The sequence below is a fragment of the Macrobrachium nipponense genome, chromosome 15, assembly GCF_015104395.2.
Source record: "Macrobrachium nipponense isolate FS-2020 chromosome 15, ASM1510439v2, whole genome shotgun sequence".
Classification (NCBI taxonomy): domain Eukaryota; kingdom Metazoa; phylum Arthropoda; class Malacostraca; order Decapoda; family Palaemonidae; genus Macrobrachium; species Macrobrachium nipponense.
In genome coordinates, this window is record NC_087208.1 from 73,215,679 (window position 1) to 73,233,211 (window position 17,533).

Here is a 17,533-nt window from a genome sequence, read left to right on the forward strand (position 1 = left end):
AATGCACTTCGAACTGAAGTGGTACAAGCTGTGATTGATGAACCACCACCTGGTTTGCAAGCAGAAGCTGTTTCAGAGTTGAGCTCAACTGTTAAGCCCAAAGAGAAAATAAAATCTAAAGAAAATCTTAACAAATCTTATGACGGTTTTCAGTTACCCCCGAAGCCAAAAATTGTAGAACGTCCTCTCCTATAGATTTTAAAACTCCAATTTCCAACAGATTCATTGTACTAGATGACCCCTTTAAGCCATTATCAACCTCACAGCCATTGGAAAAGATGTCTCAGTCCTGCTCAAAGTTAAGAATGATCGATCTCTCCCAATCCCCTCAATCATATTCAGAAACAGCTACTTCTGAAGTAAAGGGATAACATGCTGATTCTTTAAGTATGGTTAAAAGTTTGGATAAATCTAGTCTCAAACTGAACCAACAGGATGTGCAGGAAAAATGTTCAAACTCCTAATCATCTAATAAAAAAAGAAAAGTCTCCCAGGCATCAGACTAAAGAAACGTTCAAATCCAAGATCATTCAGCTGTATTGCTTCGAAAACCCAGCCAAAAAATGACTTGGCTGAGCAGAAGAATCACAGTTAAAATTCCAATTTAATATCTTGCAATGGAATTGCTTGCAAAGGCCCTAGGACTCGTTCTGAAGAGTTAAAATTATTATTGAACTACCATGATCCAGATGTAGTTTGCTTTCAAGAAACTAAGTTATGCAACTCACTATATAATTCAGTACTGAACTATAAAATGTATATGATGAAACCCAGAGATGGTGACCGAGCTCATGAGGGGGATGCAATTATTGTTAAAAAGTCTGTGCAACATACAAGTGTTCCCTTGAACACAAACCTACAAGCAGTCGCCATTCGAGCATGCTTTGAAAGAGAGATCACTAGTTGCTCTATTTACCTCCCACCTAGGTCAGAGATTACTTTGAATGACATTCAGGCGCAAGCTAATCGACTATCTCCTCCTTTCTTACTACCGGGGGATTTTATTGCCAATAGTAGTCTATGGGGAGGTGATACCTTGGATACCGTAGGTAGAGCCATCGATGATTTTATCCTTAATAATGATCTCTTTATAATGATGGTTCAATGACGTTTCAAACATCTACACCAGTGTCTTTTCAGCTATAAATTTAAGCATTTGTTCACCTGCAGTCCACTTAGACTTCAACTGGTCTGTAGACGAATTTTTGCACGGAAGTGATCACTTTCCCATACATTTAAAGTATGCTAGAAACGTACCTTCTGAATCTCCTATAAAGTGGAAGGAGAAGTGGATTGGGTGAAGTATGAAGGAAGTAGAGTCGTTTGAGTCACATGTAGATGCATATGATTACAGGACCTCAACTGCACTGGATAATCTGAGAAATATATCCCAAAGACAAAGAGTAAACCAAGCCGGCCTGTAGTTCTCTGGTGGGACCAAACCTGTGGCAGACTGCGAGGAACGGTGAGAAAATGTTATAGACGCTTTAATGTGACATTTAGATAAAAACAGATTGTTATCTTCTGTTCAGTTAGGCTTTGGGAAGAATCGTTCTGCATTGGACCCTTTACTGAGGTTATCCAATCAGATTCAGCAGGGATTTTCCAATCTATGCCAAACAGTAGGGGTATTTTTTTGATTTGGAAAAGTCCTATGATACGACATGGCGATTTGGCATTATTAAACGGCTCAGTGAAATGGGAATCAGGGGCAATATGTTAAACTTTATCAACTCATTTTTAAGTGACAGATGTATTAGAGTAAGAGTTGGGAATAAGTTTTCTTCCTGTTATGAGATGGAAGAAGGTGTCCCACAAGGCAGCCTATTGAGTGTTACTTGCTTTGCCATTGCTATTGATAATATTGTGAAATCTGTTTCTGCTCCAGTTAGGGCTTCACTGTTTGTGGATGACTTCACCATCTACGTCACCACGTACGACGCTGTATCAGCTTGTAACTACCTGCAAAAGACAATAAACAGGCTGATGAACATGGGCTGATGTGGTTTCCGGTTTTCTTCATCTAAAACTGGAGCCATTCGGTTCACCAGATGTACCCGCAATGAAACTTTTCCTAATTTGAAACTGAAGGATTGTCTTATTCCTCACAAGAAAGAAGCCAAATTTTTGGGCATAATATTTGACAGCTAGTTAACTTGGCGTCGTCACATTGGCTCTCTAAAACCAAAGGTTAAAAAATCCCTTACTATTTTAAATGTGGTATCGGGATTCGACTGGGGAGCTGATAAGAAAAGTCTACCGAAGTTGTATGACTCCTTATGTAAATTAAAACTCGACTATGGCTGTCAGGTTATATCCATCTGCCAGGAAGTCCAGGTTAAAAGAATTGGACATAGTACATGATATGGGGTTAAAAATATGCACAGGTACTTTTAGGACATCTGTTGAGAGTATCTACACTGACTCTCACGAACTTCCTTTAGATCTGCGAAGAGGAGAACTTCGGTTGCGGTACACCATACGATTTAAAAGCTCCCGAGAGAACCCGACGCGAAAATTTTTAGAGGAGTGTGACTCTAGAAAGTTTGGCGAAAGATCTTCCAAATACGACAGTTGGAATGTATGAATGACGCGGTAATTCAGCGTCAAAAAGTTGAAGAAATAAAACCATCCATGGCTTATTCCCAAGATTTCCTTCTGCTCTAAGAAAATAAACGAAAAGCAACAGTCTGAGGAAGAGATAAGAACTCATTTTTTAGAGCATGACACTAAACATGATGGGCAAGTAAAGATTATCACTGATGGATCAAAAGCTGACAGTGGATTTGGTTGTGCAGTTGTGCATGGGAATGAAATTTACGAGGCAAAATTACCGGAGTCGGCTTGCTTATACACTGCAGAGTTGTCAGCTATAGTTAAAGCTTTAAAAAAATATTTATAATATATAGTGACTCGAGAAGTGCATCAGATTCACTAAAGCAACTGTATACAGTTCATCCTCTGGTACAAAAAAACCAGGAGTGGCTGTTTAGGATTTCACGTCGCGAGAAATCAGTGTGTTTCTGTTGGATCCCAGCTCATGTCGGAATTCGCGGGAATGGTTGAGGCAGACAGATATGCTAAGGAAGCCTCGAAGAGAAATTTGTATCAGGTAACCAAAGTGCCACATGTTGATATGAAAAGACCCATCAAGTCGTACTTCTTGAGGAAGTGGCGAGAAAGATGGTCCTCCCCTCTCTTAGCCAATAATAAGAATATAAGGATAAGCATAAAAAAATGGCCCTCGCTTTTCAAAAAGAGAGAACAGAAATTATTTTGAGGCGACTTCGCATTGGTCATACTCGGATAACCCCTAAGGTTATTTTAGAAGGTGGCAGTGCGCCAGTGTGTGTTAGGTGTGTTAGTGTAGCACATCCTGGTGCATTGTCAATCAGAAGTGGACAAACAATCGATCGCGATCTACCAGTCGATCGCTACCGCTTGTTTGGTCGATTGCCGTTCCCCCACAAGCCTGTATAAACAAACAAAAACGCAAATACACACACACACACACACATATGTATATATATATGTATATATATGTGTGTGTGTGTATAAATGAACCAATTGTACTCATGTTTTATCGTACTATGGGGCTATTTGAAAATTTCCCCCCCACCCCCGTAATGATATGTGATTATGTAGTATGGTAGATCGTACAAGAGTTTTAGTCTTTAGAGTAGATCTAGGAGTCCAAAAGTCCGGCCACCTCTGGTGTATATTATAGAGAACAGAGGCAGAGATTCCACCGTGATGGAAAATCTCTTGCCGATATTCCAGACGACTGAGCAGATATTCCTGCAATAGTCAGATTTTTAAATGTATTTAGATTTTTTTAAATGAAATTTAGTACTTAGCAGCATGGTAAATTTTAACTTATTAGTTTTATTTTATTTTATTTTGTCTATTTATTTATTTTGTTTATAGTCATCATGTTAAGTACCTAATTGTTATTTATTATTTATTATTTTTGATTAAGGTGCAAATGATGTTAAATGAATGTATGCATGTCAGGTAGTTTTTAAATTGCTGTAATATCAACTATGTGATTTTTTAATTACGGTGTAGATGGCTTTGAATGAGAGTGAATGTCTTAGTTTTAATTGCTATGCATTATTAGATGATCTTAGTTTTAATTGTTGTGCATCATTAGATATTTTTAATTGGAGTTTTAATTAAGCAGGTGTATTAAAGATTTTAATTTATTCACGTATTCATTCATTTAATCCATTTCATTCCATCACACACCACTGTAGCGCTGAATGACCTTTACAGGCCTCAGCGCTGGGGCTTTGCCCTAAATTCCAAAATCAATCGATTAATCAATCAATCAATCAAAATAGCGTTGCATTCCAAGCATCATAACTGCCCTCTGTTAAATTAAATTATCTTTATAAATTTCATTTATTTTCTTTCAAAGATGTAAAGCTTTAGGACCAGCAGAAACTGTTCGAATAATACACTTGTAATTATAGTAGGTAATAAAGGCATCTTGCGTGATAAATTTGTTGTTAGTGCCGACTCCCTTCGCAGCTCGTGTCAGTTACGTAGTATCCAGACTTCCGCTCAACCCCCACACTGCTCTCGCCAGGAGATTTCAATTCGCCGTAAAACTGCAGGTTTACGTTAGAATAAACTTTTCGACCGAAATGCTTTGCGTTCAGTGTTTATCGCATTTTTAACACTCAAGCATCACATAATGGCCTCGAATTTGGGTGTATAGGTCTAGATGAAGTGGTTGTAGACGATTATTAAATGGGTGGAGCTGGAAACCCTTAGGTACGCCGTTGAAAGTGCAAGTATTCACAAATCGGATTATAAGTAGAATAATCCCTATAGTTCGAACTTGTAATTCAAATGTTTTGCTTCATGACCACTGACCACACAAAGCGTAGATACCATAAGCAAAATACGATTTGTTTTGTAACATTATCTACCTGATATGAGTTGCCAGGTAGCAAATACATGCAGTACTTTCAACCTTTGTGTGTTTACAGAAAGAATTTTCAAAAATACCTACTAAATATATTATAGTTGCAAATATTTTACGTAAATTTAATTTTAATAATATCTGAAGCTTACTTATGGTGAATTAAAGAGCAATTTTCACCTATATGGCATCAACATCCATGTTCCACCTGCGCAGACGCAGTAGAATGAACTCTGGGTACCTGTAAGAAGGACTCAGGTGCGGTATTTGGGAGCTTTTGGCTTTGGGTTAGTGAGTGTGCGCACCTCTTTGACTGTAGATGTTTCAGGGCATTAGTGAACCCTCGCCTTGTGACATCGTATTTTAATTAGCATCGCAATGTGGTTAATACCATTAACGTGGATATGTTTCATACACTTGACAAACGCTGCAAACGGAGGTAAGTTAGAATTGGATTTTTTTTTTTTTACAACATTAAGCATCCTATTCTGTGCCTGGGTTGTACTACTGAGATGCAACACAAAAGATAACAGAGTGCATAAATATCAGTCAGCCATGTCTCGAATGTTATATATGAAATCCTGAATTAAGGTGAAATTTAGCTTTTCTTAAAAATTTGGAAGATAGCTGCCCAACCCACATTGGGCAATGCTTCCCACTTCTCTCTCTCGGTAGCCGGGTTTGAACTATTTTGGGAATTTGGTAATGGCGGGAATCACTTTTTGGCGTAAAATGCCCATCTCTTAGCATTTGAGTATTCAAGTTTCCTCGCTGGTTGAAAGAAAAGGTCGATAATTAATATATAGTTGTTGAAGAGAATATACAGCGCATAAACGCTTCCGCTCGATGGTTTGGTTTTTGGACGATATTCTGTGAAATTGTACGAATGAGGGTGGTAAAGGAACATGATCTGTTTCCAGCTACCAGTTAAAATGTCGGTTCATGAAGAAATCTCCCAATGTGAACGCTTTCATGGCAGTTTCTTTACGAAGATCCATGATGGGATTGCTTGGGCTTGGACTATCGTATTGTTGGTTAATAAAACAAAGGCTTTCCCTATATGATTTTTTTTTTCGCTATAGCATACTAGTAGATTTGAATATCTCTCACGTTCTCTCAAAGTTTCTTGGAAACAGTTGTCCGAAAGATATTTTCTGTTAGTCAGGTCGTTTGCTTTATATATATAGTGATTGTATATATTGATTTTTTTTTTACATGCACGGATGCTTTCTTACGTATGAATGCACAAAATATGCATGAACGTCATTGTCCGGAAAGTCGCCATAAACCTGTATAAATCATAATACAGAAGACGTAAAGGCCAACGTACCTTCAAAAGTGAATAAGCTTTTGCTCTCTGCCAAATTGATAGGCTTGAAAGTCATTCAGAAATTGTTCACAGTGCAGACGCGCTATATTAGTAGCTGGAAAAACAAGTTTATTCAGAAAATGACAAGAAAATGTCGCAGCTTAAGTAGGACGAAAAAAATAAACAAACAATTGTAATAGACGTTTTCATACACAGTTCACCAAAGTGGCAAAAATTCGAATCTTAAGTGAATACTTCATCAGACTGAAGATTATTAATTAATTAATTTATTTACTGACTTTTAAAAATCGAAGCACAGCAGTATGACGCTACTTGAACAGCGCCCATTTATCCTTCAAGTTTTTTTTTTTCTTCTTTTTTACAGGATCATCATTCTAGGTATTGCCTTTCGTGGCATTTACAGTAATGAAACTTGCTTTTAATCTTTTTGCATTTGCAAAGACGTTTGATGAAGATGCGTTTATCATTTGTTTAAAAGACACATAGAAACATTGTTAATTGTCAATGGATTTCTGTAATTCATTTTAGAGGTACTACAGTTTGCTTCCGAGTTAAAAATTGTTGATGAAATTTCAAAATCTATCATATTCCGGTCCGAGATTTACTTTCGGCCGTCACCCCGAGTTGTTTGTTTACTTACTCGTCGCTCAGCAATTCATACCAAATCTCTTTTCACTGATTTTAATAACAGTTCTGTGGATGATGTAGTTATGGGGGCTGTATAAGAATGAAGAGTTAATCAATTTTTCTAATGAATCCGGAATCGGAATGGGGCGGTTTGCTGTGGTATCCTAGTATTAGTCACCGACAGGACTTCAAGTCACCAGCGAGAAAGAAGACTGCCATATTAGGACTTTCAAACAAAGATTCTGCATGTAGCCACGCTCATTTCATTTCTTTTTTCTTTTTTATTGTTCATGTCATCGTTTGATGTTCTTAATGTTTGTATCTCCCTGAGGCGTGAATTGCAGCGGTTTACTCATGATGCAATTCTACTTGCTTTTATTTCTTATTTTAAGCCATTATAATATTGTTTCTTTGTTGGTGTCGAATGATGTAGACGGTTTCCTGTGACATTCAAAATCCGATACAATTGGGCATTAATTTGATAAAACCATTTCGCACCGAAGTGAATAACTATCATTTTGAAAAATCTGTCTGAAAGACTTTAGATGTCAGTAGAACCGTGTGAATTGCAACAACAGAATATTTTCCTGAAGAAGAGATTCACCACGTAGCCCACCCTGTATGAGTCAGCTTCACTAGCTTTGGTTACGAAGTCTTCGATTGTCACCTCGGCCATGATTGGAGAATAATCGGGCATCGTGGGCAGAGAGCGAGCACATTTTTCGATTTAAATTGAAATGAAGGTAGAAGGGCAGTGTTAATTTTCCGTAGCATTTTCAGGTTTAGTGTAACCATACACAGTACAAGACGACAAAGTAAACCGTGACTTGCTCATTTCTCACTGGGTCTTGTCCCTGATATGATCCCTCAGCGATCAAGGCAGAATTCTGCAGGTTCTGAGCCCTCGCAGCCCAGTCATTATTATGATTTTTTGTAGGGAGTCTTCACTATCGAGTGCGTGCAAACCATGAGCATTTCTTTACAGGCGAAACAAAGTCGAATGTTGGATGTAGCAGAGGAAAGACCGGGTTTTGAGCAGCTACCCGGATATGGATACAGTAATTGTCTTCTTCATATTAATGGTTGTTAGTTTATATTATTACAACTTGCATTGCCATTGACGATTATCACAGATAATTATTGCTTTTACGATGATTATTTTTAACGAAAGGGTGATGGGGAAGTGGCAGGTTGTACTGTGAACTCAGAAATTGTGCAGACAAAAATGAGACTGGGAATAGAAAACAAAGATTTTTTCCCTTACTTCCTTTTCTTGAAGGACTTAAGGCGTTTGGTGTTATTTGAAGGTGGCTCATGTAAGTAGTGATCATGCTGCCATGTAGCGAGACCCAGCGCCTGGGTTTTATTGTTGTAGTTACTTGTGGTGATTTCCCCAAATTTGACTCTGGTAATCTAAGCAGTTCCAGATGGTTGCAAGACAAAAGTCTGTGACATCAGTAATCACGGTTTGTAAGTATTGTCTTCTATTTTATCTGAGAGAGAGAGAGAGAGAGAGAGAGAGAGAAAGGTGTAACCGAATGATTGTTAATCTTGTGAAGACAATTTGAAGAGCAGCTAGTCAAAAGAAAATAAGGTAATAGGTTTTAACACGCAGAAAGAATGCGATATGTGCGCCGTAAGATTTAGCGTGAAAATCATAAAATGGCGCCAAATCACGGCATTCTGCTAAGGAAAGTTCAAAAATCATACTTCACCTTGACCCGGTAGTTCACACAAATCTGGCTCCTTGAGACCTTCACGTGACCCTGTGACCTTTATTGTCTTTCCTCTTGACCTTCATATCATTATTCCACACTGAAAAATTGATCCCACGTTGCTAGAAAGAAAAAAGAAGGCGCCCATCATGACGTCAGCAAGGGATTTGATGTAGTGGCGTTTGGCGGTAGTTGATCCGAGCGGTAGCGAGGTTCGCTCCTGAGGTAGGGGAGGGGGCGGCAAAGGAGAGGTTGGATGGTGATTGTTATAATAATAATGTGACCCTACTGTAATGAGGTCTTCCGGAAAGGGATATTGTATTTGTCTGTCTAGTTTACAAACCTCCTCCAGTTTTCGTTGGAGTACGATGGACTGGTAAGATAATGATATATACGTAGTGATAAGGCGTATCAGATCTTGCCGAAGAATGTAGCGCTAATGATCAGAGATCTAAGGTTTTGAGTGGAAGCATTCTCATGGTATTTCAATTTGATAAAAAAAATGATATTGGATAACATGAATAATAATAGAGGATTGAGTGACGTGCAGCCACTACTAATCAAGTGTCCTCGATCTTGATCCTGCTTGCGATTGATTAGAAGCTGGGATTGGATTCTGATGTTAATTTGAGTATGTGCAGTACGAACCTTGATATACAGGGTGTATGAAAGAATGAAAGAAAATGTAACTTTTAGCAGAAAATGTTTTATAAACATATGCATTTTAAGGATTAGTTTGTGGATGAGGCGAATAAGCATTAGCGCTGCTTTCAACCAATGGAGGTCGGTGAGGTGCCGTATAAAAAGAGGATGGAGTGATAGGCCGATGTGAAGAAAGTATACATCCCAATCAAATGTATTATCTAGATTCGGAAGAAAAACAGATGCATGCATCATTGAATCCTTTTCTCTCCCATTCAGTGGTATTCCTTGGACAACAATCCCCATAGCGGGTAGAGCCGTCAATGCACCTCTTGCGGTGCAATGTAGGCATTACTTGAAGTTCTATGCAGCGTCCCTTCGACCTCTAGCTGCCTTTCATATAATCTTTCTTCCATCTTACTTTCCGCCCTCTCCTAACAATTGATTCATAGTGCAACTGCGAGGCGCTCCTCCTCTCCTGTTACACCTTTCAAACCTTTTCACTGTCAATCTCGGTTTCAGCGCTGAATGGCCGTAGTTGCCCCAGCGCTTGGCATTAAGCCTAAAACCCATAAATCAATCAAACCTTGGACGCCAATAAAGAAAAGAAAAAGAAAAGTAAGCCTATAAGATTGATTCTTCCCTCCATCAAAGGTAGACTTGCTATTCATTGCACCTGTCAAAGATTTCAAAAGTATTTTCAAAAATCTCCATCTCCATCTAAAGTATTCACCAGAACCAGTCACAGATGTAGACCTACTAAAGCTGGTTCACTTAAGGTAGATTCTTGGATGAGCCCTATTTTCACGAGACGTTTGTTTGGAGGCCGCTGATTGGCTGGTACCAGGAGGTAGGCAGTTCCAACCAATCAGCGGCCGCCAAACAAACGTCTCGTAAGAATAAGGCTCATCCAAGAATCTACCTTAAGTGAATCAGTTATAGTCATGATTCCTGATTCAACAATTCCGTGACGAGGCGGCAGGACAGACCGCGCAAGATTTCAACATTCACAAATGAATGTTTCTCAGCAAAATTTGCACTACTTACTTGATGCGTAAAGCCATGCGTTACCGCTGTTAGGTAATTGTTTAGGTTAGATTACTTGCAAGAAAAAGAATCATAATTAAAAGACCATCATTCCACTTGCCTCATTCTCTTCATCCCCGTCCCACAAATTCACAACAACATCCCTGGCTACAGCGACCTCCAGCTATACCGGCCTCCATTGCAATAAAGCAGCGCTAATGATGTATAGGCTGGGATTTTATTAATTTTCGTTCCTGCTTTCATATGATATGTGGTGTAGTGGGTAAGATACTTGTACACCAGCGAATGGGCCAGGGTTCGATTCCCGGCTGCATATTCCCGAACGTAACCGAGTACCCCGTCCCTTCCCTGAAAAAGTTGGACGCCAAATCTTAAAAACTAACCATAGAATCATCTTGAAGATAATCTCAGTAGGAATCTCTATTGAACTGTCCTAAGCTAACCCAACTGAACATGACCTCCTAAGCTAAGGGCTTGGCAAAAAAAAAACCGGGCCAGGTGCAGTACTATATAGTATGCTTCTCAGAAATCTGCTTCCCGGCTTATGTGGAGTGATTTAGGCATATTTTATTAAGTCCCATCATGCCCCCAGTGAGGCGTAATCACGGTTGAGAAAGCCTTGATGACAACACAGTGATTACGCCTCACTGGGGTCATGATGGGACTTCATAAAATATGCCTAAATCACTCCACATAAGCCGGGAAACAGATTTCTGAGAAGTATACTATATAGTACTGCACCTGGCCCGGTTTTTTTTGCCAAGCCCTTAGCTTAGGTCATGTTCGGTTGGGTTAGCTTAGGACAGTTCAATAGAGATTCTTACGAGAAATTTGGGTGTGGGAGACATACTGAGATTATCTGTTTTATTTTAGTTTTAAGTAGGAAAAATGAGCTTCCGCTCATACTCGTGTTTCTCAGTTTTGAGGACCTGATATACCCCTTTCTATGTTGCATGAAGAGTTTGACCAACGGGTACGTTATTAAGTGGATGGACATCATTTCATTAATTTGCCTTATACCATAATAAAGGCAATAAAAGGTTACCGTTCAGTAGAGGGCTCGAAACAAGGTAATTTCATTTTGCTGATGGCTCAGAACAATGTCGTTTCATTTTGTGGATGGGTCAGAACAAGGTAATTTTGTTTTGCGGATGGCTCAGAACAAGGTCAATTCGTTTTGCGGATGGCTCAGAACAAGGTCATTTCATGTTGTGGATGGCTCAGAACAAGGTCATTTCGTGTTGCGGATGGCTCAGAACAAGTTCATTTTGTTTTGGGGATGGCTCAGAAAAAGTTCATTTTGTTTTGCGGATGGCTCAGAACACGGCCATTTCGTGTTGCGGATGGCTCAGAACAAGGTCATTTCGCGTTTGCGGCTGGCTAGAAAAAAGAAAAAGGTCATTTCGTATTGCGGATGGCTCAGAGCAAGGTCGATTTGTGTTGCGGATGGCTCAGAGCAAGGTCATTTCGTGTTGCGGATGGCTCAGAACAAAGTCATTTCGTGTTGCGGATGGCTCAGAACAAGGTCATTTCGTTGAACAAGTTATTGTTTTGCGTATGGCTCAGAACAAGTTCATTTTGTTTTGCGGATGGCTCAGAACAAGGTAATTTTGTTTTGCGTGTGGCTCAGAACAAGGTCATTTTGTATTGCGGATGGCTCAGAACAAGGCCATTTTGTTTTGCGGATGGCTCAGAATAAGGTCATTGATTTGTGGATGGCTCCAGACAAGGTCATTCTGTTTTTGCGGATGGCTCAGAACAAGGTCATTTTGTTTTGCGGATGGCTCAGAACAAGGTCATTTTGTTTTGCGGATGGCTCAGAACAAGGTCATTTTGTTTTGCGGATGGCTCAGAACAAGGTCATTTCGTATTGCGGATGGCTCAGAACAAGGTCATTTTGTTTTGCGGATGGCTCAGAACAGAGTCATTTCGTGTTGGGGATGGCTCTGAACAAGGTCATTTCGTTGAACAAGTTAATTTTGTTTTGCGTATGGCTCAGAACAAGGTCATTTCATTGAACAAGTTAATTTTGTTTTACGTATGGCTCAGAACAAGTTAATTTTGTTTTGCGGATGGCTCAGAACAAGTTCATTTTGTTTTGCGGATGGCTCAGAACAAGTTCATTTTGTTTTGCGGATGGCTCAGAACAAGGTCATTTCGTTTTGCGGATGGCTCAGAACAAGTTCATTTTGTTTTGCGGATGGCTCAGAACAAGGTAATTTCGTATTGCAGATGGCTCAGAACAAGGTCATTTCGTATTGCGGATGGCTCGCAACAAGGTCATTTCGTATTGCAGATGGCTCAGAGTGGATCAGAACAAGGTAATTTCATATTGCGGATGGCTCAGAAGAAGGCAATTTTTTCATTTTGATTTTGAGGATTTATGACTCTTAGACTGCCAGTTGTTACACAGATGTTATTAATTTAAAATATTAATTGTGCTTTTATTATTAAACATTATTACTCAATAAGGCATAACTCCTGAGATGAAATTTATTGAGGAGAAAAGGCACTAGTGACGCCTCCATCATCTTATGCACAGAAATAAGTAATCCACTCATCATTTATTTTGGTACACTTCGGTTTCAGTATGTAATAGTTTGCTTCTTATACAAGGAATTCGATAAGTTGTTGTTGAAAGATATTCATAGCTTCAAGGCCAGGTAGTCAAGAGATTTTGCCTGTAAATGCATTCTGCATCTTCTGGGGAAGGGGTGGGGGCTAGGTGTTGGTGTGAGTTGCATCACTCATCGATTCTCTCCCTAGTGTGTATTTGTATTGTCCACTGAAGGCAAAGATGTCATATCTGCCATGCAAATGAGAGATGTTGTTCCAGATCGAGTCAAAATTTAGACGCAGTAAATCAGCAATTGTTAAATTAGCGAAATGTGTTTGAGGTGTTAACCCATTATGTAGGTAAGTATCCACTTTACGAACTAAACATGGTGGGACACAACTTCCCAGTCCCTCTTCCAATCGAGGCTGAACTTGGACTTGAAGGACATCAGGAGTATCACTATTCATCTCAGGAACCCCTCCTTCCTGGGGGCTGAATTTGGACTTGAAGCCATTGGGAGTGTTACTATTCATCTCAGCCACCTGCAGTGTTGAGTACTGGCTGGGGGATAAAAATATTATATACACCCATTTCTAAACATTTCTGTATTAGTACTAAACGATATTTGTTCCTACACATTTTATAAATCATTGGTCCTTTACGTTAAGAATTACAATAATACCCTGAACTTACGTGAGGTTAGGTTCCAGACCCTCTCGTGCAAGGGGAATTTTCGTTTAAGTATGGCACAGTCTCTAAAAATGCTAATAAATGCTTACCTCTAGAATTTGAACACTAAATATGTCCCCAATCTTGCTCCCTAAATATAAAGCTAACTTTTAAATGAAATTAAAGTTACTGTAATATCATTTAAAAGTTAGCTAATACATTACCCTTAAAAAAATAGATAAATGGTTTGTAGAAATATAGGGGTGTGTGAAGCTTATGTATGTACAGCATAGTTCTCTCTTCTTTTCCCCTTCCGACCAGCCAATCTATTTTTTAAAGTCTTCTCAACCACTTTTAAGAAATTCTTTGTTCTGTCTCTTTCTCCTTGTTTCTGAAATTCCGTTTCATGAACAAGCTGCTTTTTATTTGGACTAATAAAACTCTGAGTTATGTGTTTGTTTTAGAACAGGCATTTACAGTTTTGAAGGTAAAGGTAAAAATAGATCAATTAAAAATTATCTATGATACCACTAACTAAGAGAGAGAGAGAGAGAGAGAGAGAGAGAGAGAGAGAGAGAGAGAGAGAGAGAAGATTAGTCTTTACCTAAGTACTAAACTAACTTTTAAATGAAATTAAAGTTACTCTAATTCCTTTTAATAGTTAGCTTAATACATTACCTTTAAAAATATAGATAAATAGTTGATAAAAATAGAGGAGTGTGTGAAGATTACATGCACGAGACAAAGAGAGAGAGAGAGAATTGTAATAATTATTGATGCTAATCTGGTAGCACTTTCCCTACTGTCACATTACTTGACATATTTGACAGCTCTGGACTTTGAGCTTCTGTGGAGTTAAAAAGAAAGATGAGGTAAAGGTTCTTTATAAACATTGTTTTGCTATTACAGTTATATTATTATTATTGTTTGAAAATATTCATAAACATATAGTAGGTGTACCATCAAAATTCTCTCATCTCGGTAAGAGAGAGATAGAGAAGAGTTGTTCGTACTTAAAAATGATATGGAAAGGTTATATCTGAAAATACTATTATAAAGTTTGTAATTACAGTTGTATTATTATTATTGTTATTATTAATTTACAACATTAATAAACACAGTACATACTACATGTACCATAAAAATTCTCTCTCTATACTCGAGTAAAAGAAGAGAGGAGAGAGAGAGATGAGAGAGAGAGAGAGAGAGAGAGAGAGAGAGAGAGAGAGAGAGAGAGAGAGAAATTATTTTTGTTATTTAATATTATTTAATTTACACATAAAAGCTTGAAAACTTATAAATTACATACAAAAATTGAACAAATGCCTTTGCAGAGTTTCTTGAGGATTCGAAAATCTTGCATTGCATCGCATGTCTATGAAATGCTCACGTATGATAATTAGTTAGGTTCCAATGAAAAGTTTGCACTAATTGTGAATTTGTGCAACTCTAATTGCATAAGAATGAGGCATTACTGTACTATCAGTGAAGGGTGGAAATTGGCTGTTGAACTTTCAGACAAGGTGGTTGGGCAGTTAACGACTGTCTGGAAGTCGGGAGTCCTGTCCTGATGGGACATGAACATTCTAATTTGCTTTTGGCCTACGTTTAGTGAGGAAGTTGTCTCTGTCTTTCTGCCTGAATGCTGTTGAACATTTTTCACCCTTACTGGTAGGATCTTTCCTTTATTGTTGTAATATATGCTTGACTGTGTGTTTGTGTTTTGCAATAAAGTTGGAAATCATGCAAACCCACAAATCGGGTAAGCCAATTGAGCCCTCCTCCTCCTGGCATGTATCCCCAGGAGTGGGGATCAAGAAATATGGCAATTTCTGCTCATTCCCTAATGTGGACCCTCACGCCCTTTGCACTAGATGCTGGATTGTGAGTGTACTAGATCTATGACAGAAGAAAGGGGCGAGTCACGCAGGTGCTTTGCCCCTTCCTCGTGATGCTGCTTTTAGCAATTGCTTAGGTTCCAAGAGTGATGTGATGGTCTCGCGAGATTGTTTACAAGGAGAGATAAAGAGGATGTCCCCATCTCAGTCTTCACGAGGTTTCGACCTTGAAGAAGGCTGGGACAGCCAGGTGCTTGCTCAACTCCATCCAGCTCGCGCTCATGTTCATGTGACTACTCCAGCTTGGTGATAGTAAGTGACACCTATCAGACGAGAGTCTGGCAACCCTCCTTGGGAGAGCATTTTGCAAGGGCTACAACGCTCTCCTAGACTCACGTTGCAGCCATCCCTGTGGGTTGGTGACTGCAAGCAACTCGCTCCTTCTGCTAGTTCTGCTAGCAGAGTGAGCAAGACTGTCCGATCCTCCTCACCTGTCCTTTCAACTTCCTGGGTTCAAACCATAGGAGCAAGGCAAACAGGGGAAACGTTGAGGAGTTGTCTTCTCAGGGTTCGGCTACAAGGGCCTTTGTTCCTGGTTTGGCCTTAGGATTGAACAGGTTGTACACCCAAGCAGTTCAGGAAGGATCAAGGGGGTCTGGTGAGGGTTTCCCTTCAGCGGGAGAGTGTCTCAGGAGGAAGAAGCCCTGGAAGGACCTGAGGGTCCTTTGCTTCAGGATGCAGACATCGCTGAGGTACAGAGGACTTTTGCAGAAATCTTTGTGCTGATTTGTCAGCACAATGACTTCGGGGAAGGGACCATGGCTTCGTTAACGGACTGCCCCTCTCATCTTGAATCCTTTTGGGTTCCAAAAAAGGAAGCCAAGATTTTGACGTGGCTGCCATGGTCCTTGCTTGCTGAAGGTGTGCTTGAACAGGTGAAGAATCTTGTTACCAGACTTATGTACATCCCTGGTTCAACCAACGATCTTGCACTGAAGTAAGAAGTGCAATCCCTGCTGAGCAAGGGTGCTGTGGAAGTCCTATGAGATCAGTCTCTGAGTTTCTACAGCCGGGTCTTCCTTGTAGAGAAGGCTTTGGTGGTTGGGGAGCAGTAATACTTCTCTCTCCTTTGAACCGATTCATTTGCCAGAATCGGGTCATGATGAAAATGGCACGCTCTGTATTTGTTTCTATCAGGGAGAATGACTTCTTGCTTCTGGTAGATCTGAAGGATGAGTATTTCCAGTTACCAATCCATCAGTCCTTTCACTTTATCCTCAAGGAGCACTTTGTTTTAGGCTCATGACTGCTCCTCATGTGTTCATGAGAGTGCTCACCCTCGTATCAGCTTGGGCCCATTCGGCAGGGATACATCTATATAGGTATCTTGATGATTGGCTTGTCCTGGCGAGCCCTCACTCACAATTGCTACAGGACAGGGTTCATCTTCTTGATTTTTGCCACAATCTAGGGATTGTGATAAATTTCAAAAAGTCAGATCTCATCCCCAAGCAGAGGATAAAGTATCTGGACATGCTGATCAATACTGTAACAGTACGAATCTTCCCTGCAGACTCACATATCAAGTTCAGGTAGGCAGTACAGCTGTTCCTGTCTCACCAGGAGCTGCCAACTCTGCAATGGCAAGTAATTTTCAGTCACCTGTCATCTCTAGAGAAGCCGGTCCCTTACATGTGACTTCACCTTCGGTCTATCCAGTGGAGACTGAAGGAGTTTTGGTCCCAGGCTCGAGACCCCTCAATCCTTTTCCATAACCCTCTCAGAGGAGGTGAGAGAGGATTTGGCTTGGTTGCTAGACTACAGGAACCTCTTAGTAGGAGTAGAGTTGTATACTCTCCCCTCGGGACAAGCTTCTGTTCTTAGATGCATTGATTGAGGGTTGGGGCACACACCTGGAGGAGTTGCTGACTGCAGGTGTGTGGAACCGTCACGACAAGCACCTTTACATCAATATCCTGGAACTCAAGGTGGTTTTCCTAGCTCTCCAAGAATTCCAGGATCAAGTGACAGGACACTGCGGTGTTGATGAGTGACAACATTGTAGAAGCATATGTCAACAAGCAGAGGCATCTTGTATACCTCCCACACAATCAGTTGGCAGTGCAGGTGCATGAGTGGGTGGTAGCTCACTCGATAGAGCTGTCAGCCAGGTACATT

At 39.9% G+C, this 17,533-nt stretch overlaps 1 protein-coding gene across 1 annotated transcript in view; it reads left to right on the forward strand.

Annotated features, from left to right (window-relative positions):
- Positions 1-5,178: 5,178 nt before the first annotated feature.
- The window catches only part of LOC135195052 (transferrin-like), a 101,000-nt gene continuing 88,645 nt past the window's right edge, over positions 5,179-17,533 (forward strand). Inside the window, exon 1 of the mRNA XM_064221397.1 lies at positions 5,179-5,369. Within this exon, the coding sequence (XP_064077467.1) occupies positions 5,309-5,369 (61 nt within the window). The 5' untranslated portion in view covers positions 5,179-5,308. The remainder of the gene's footprint in view (positions 5,370-17,533) is intronic.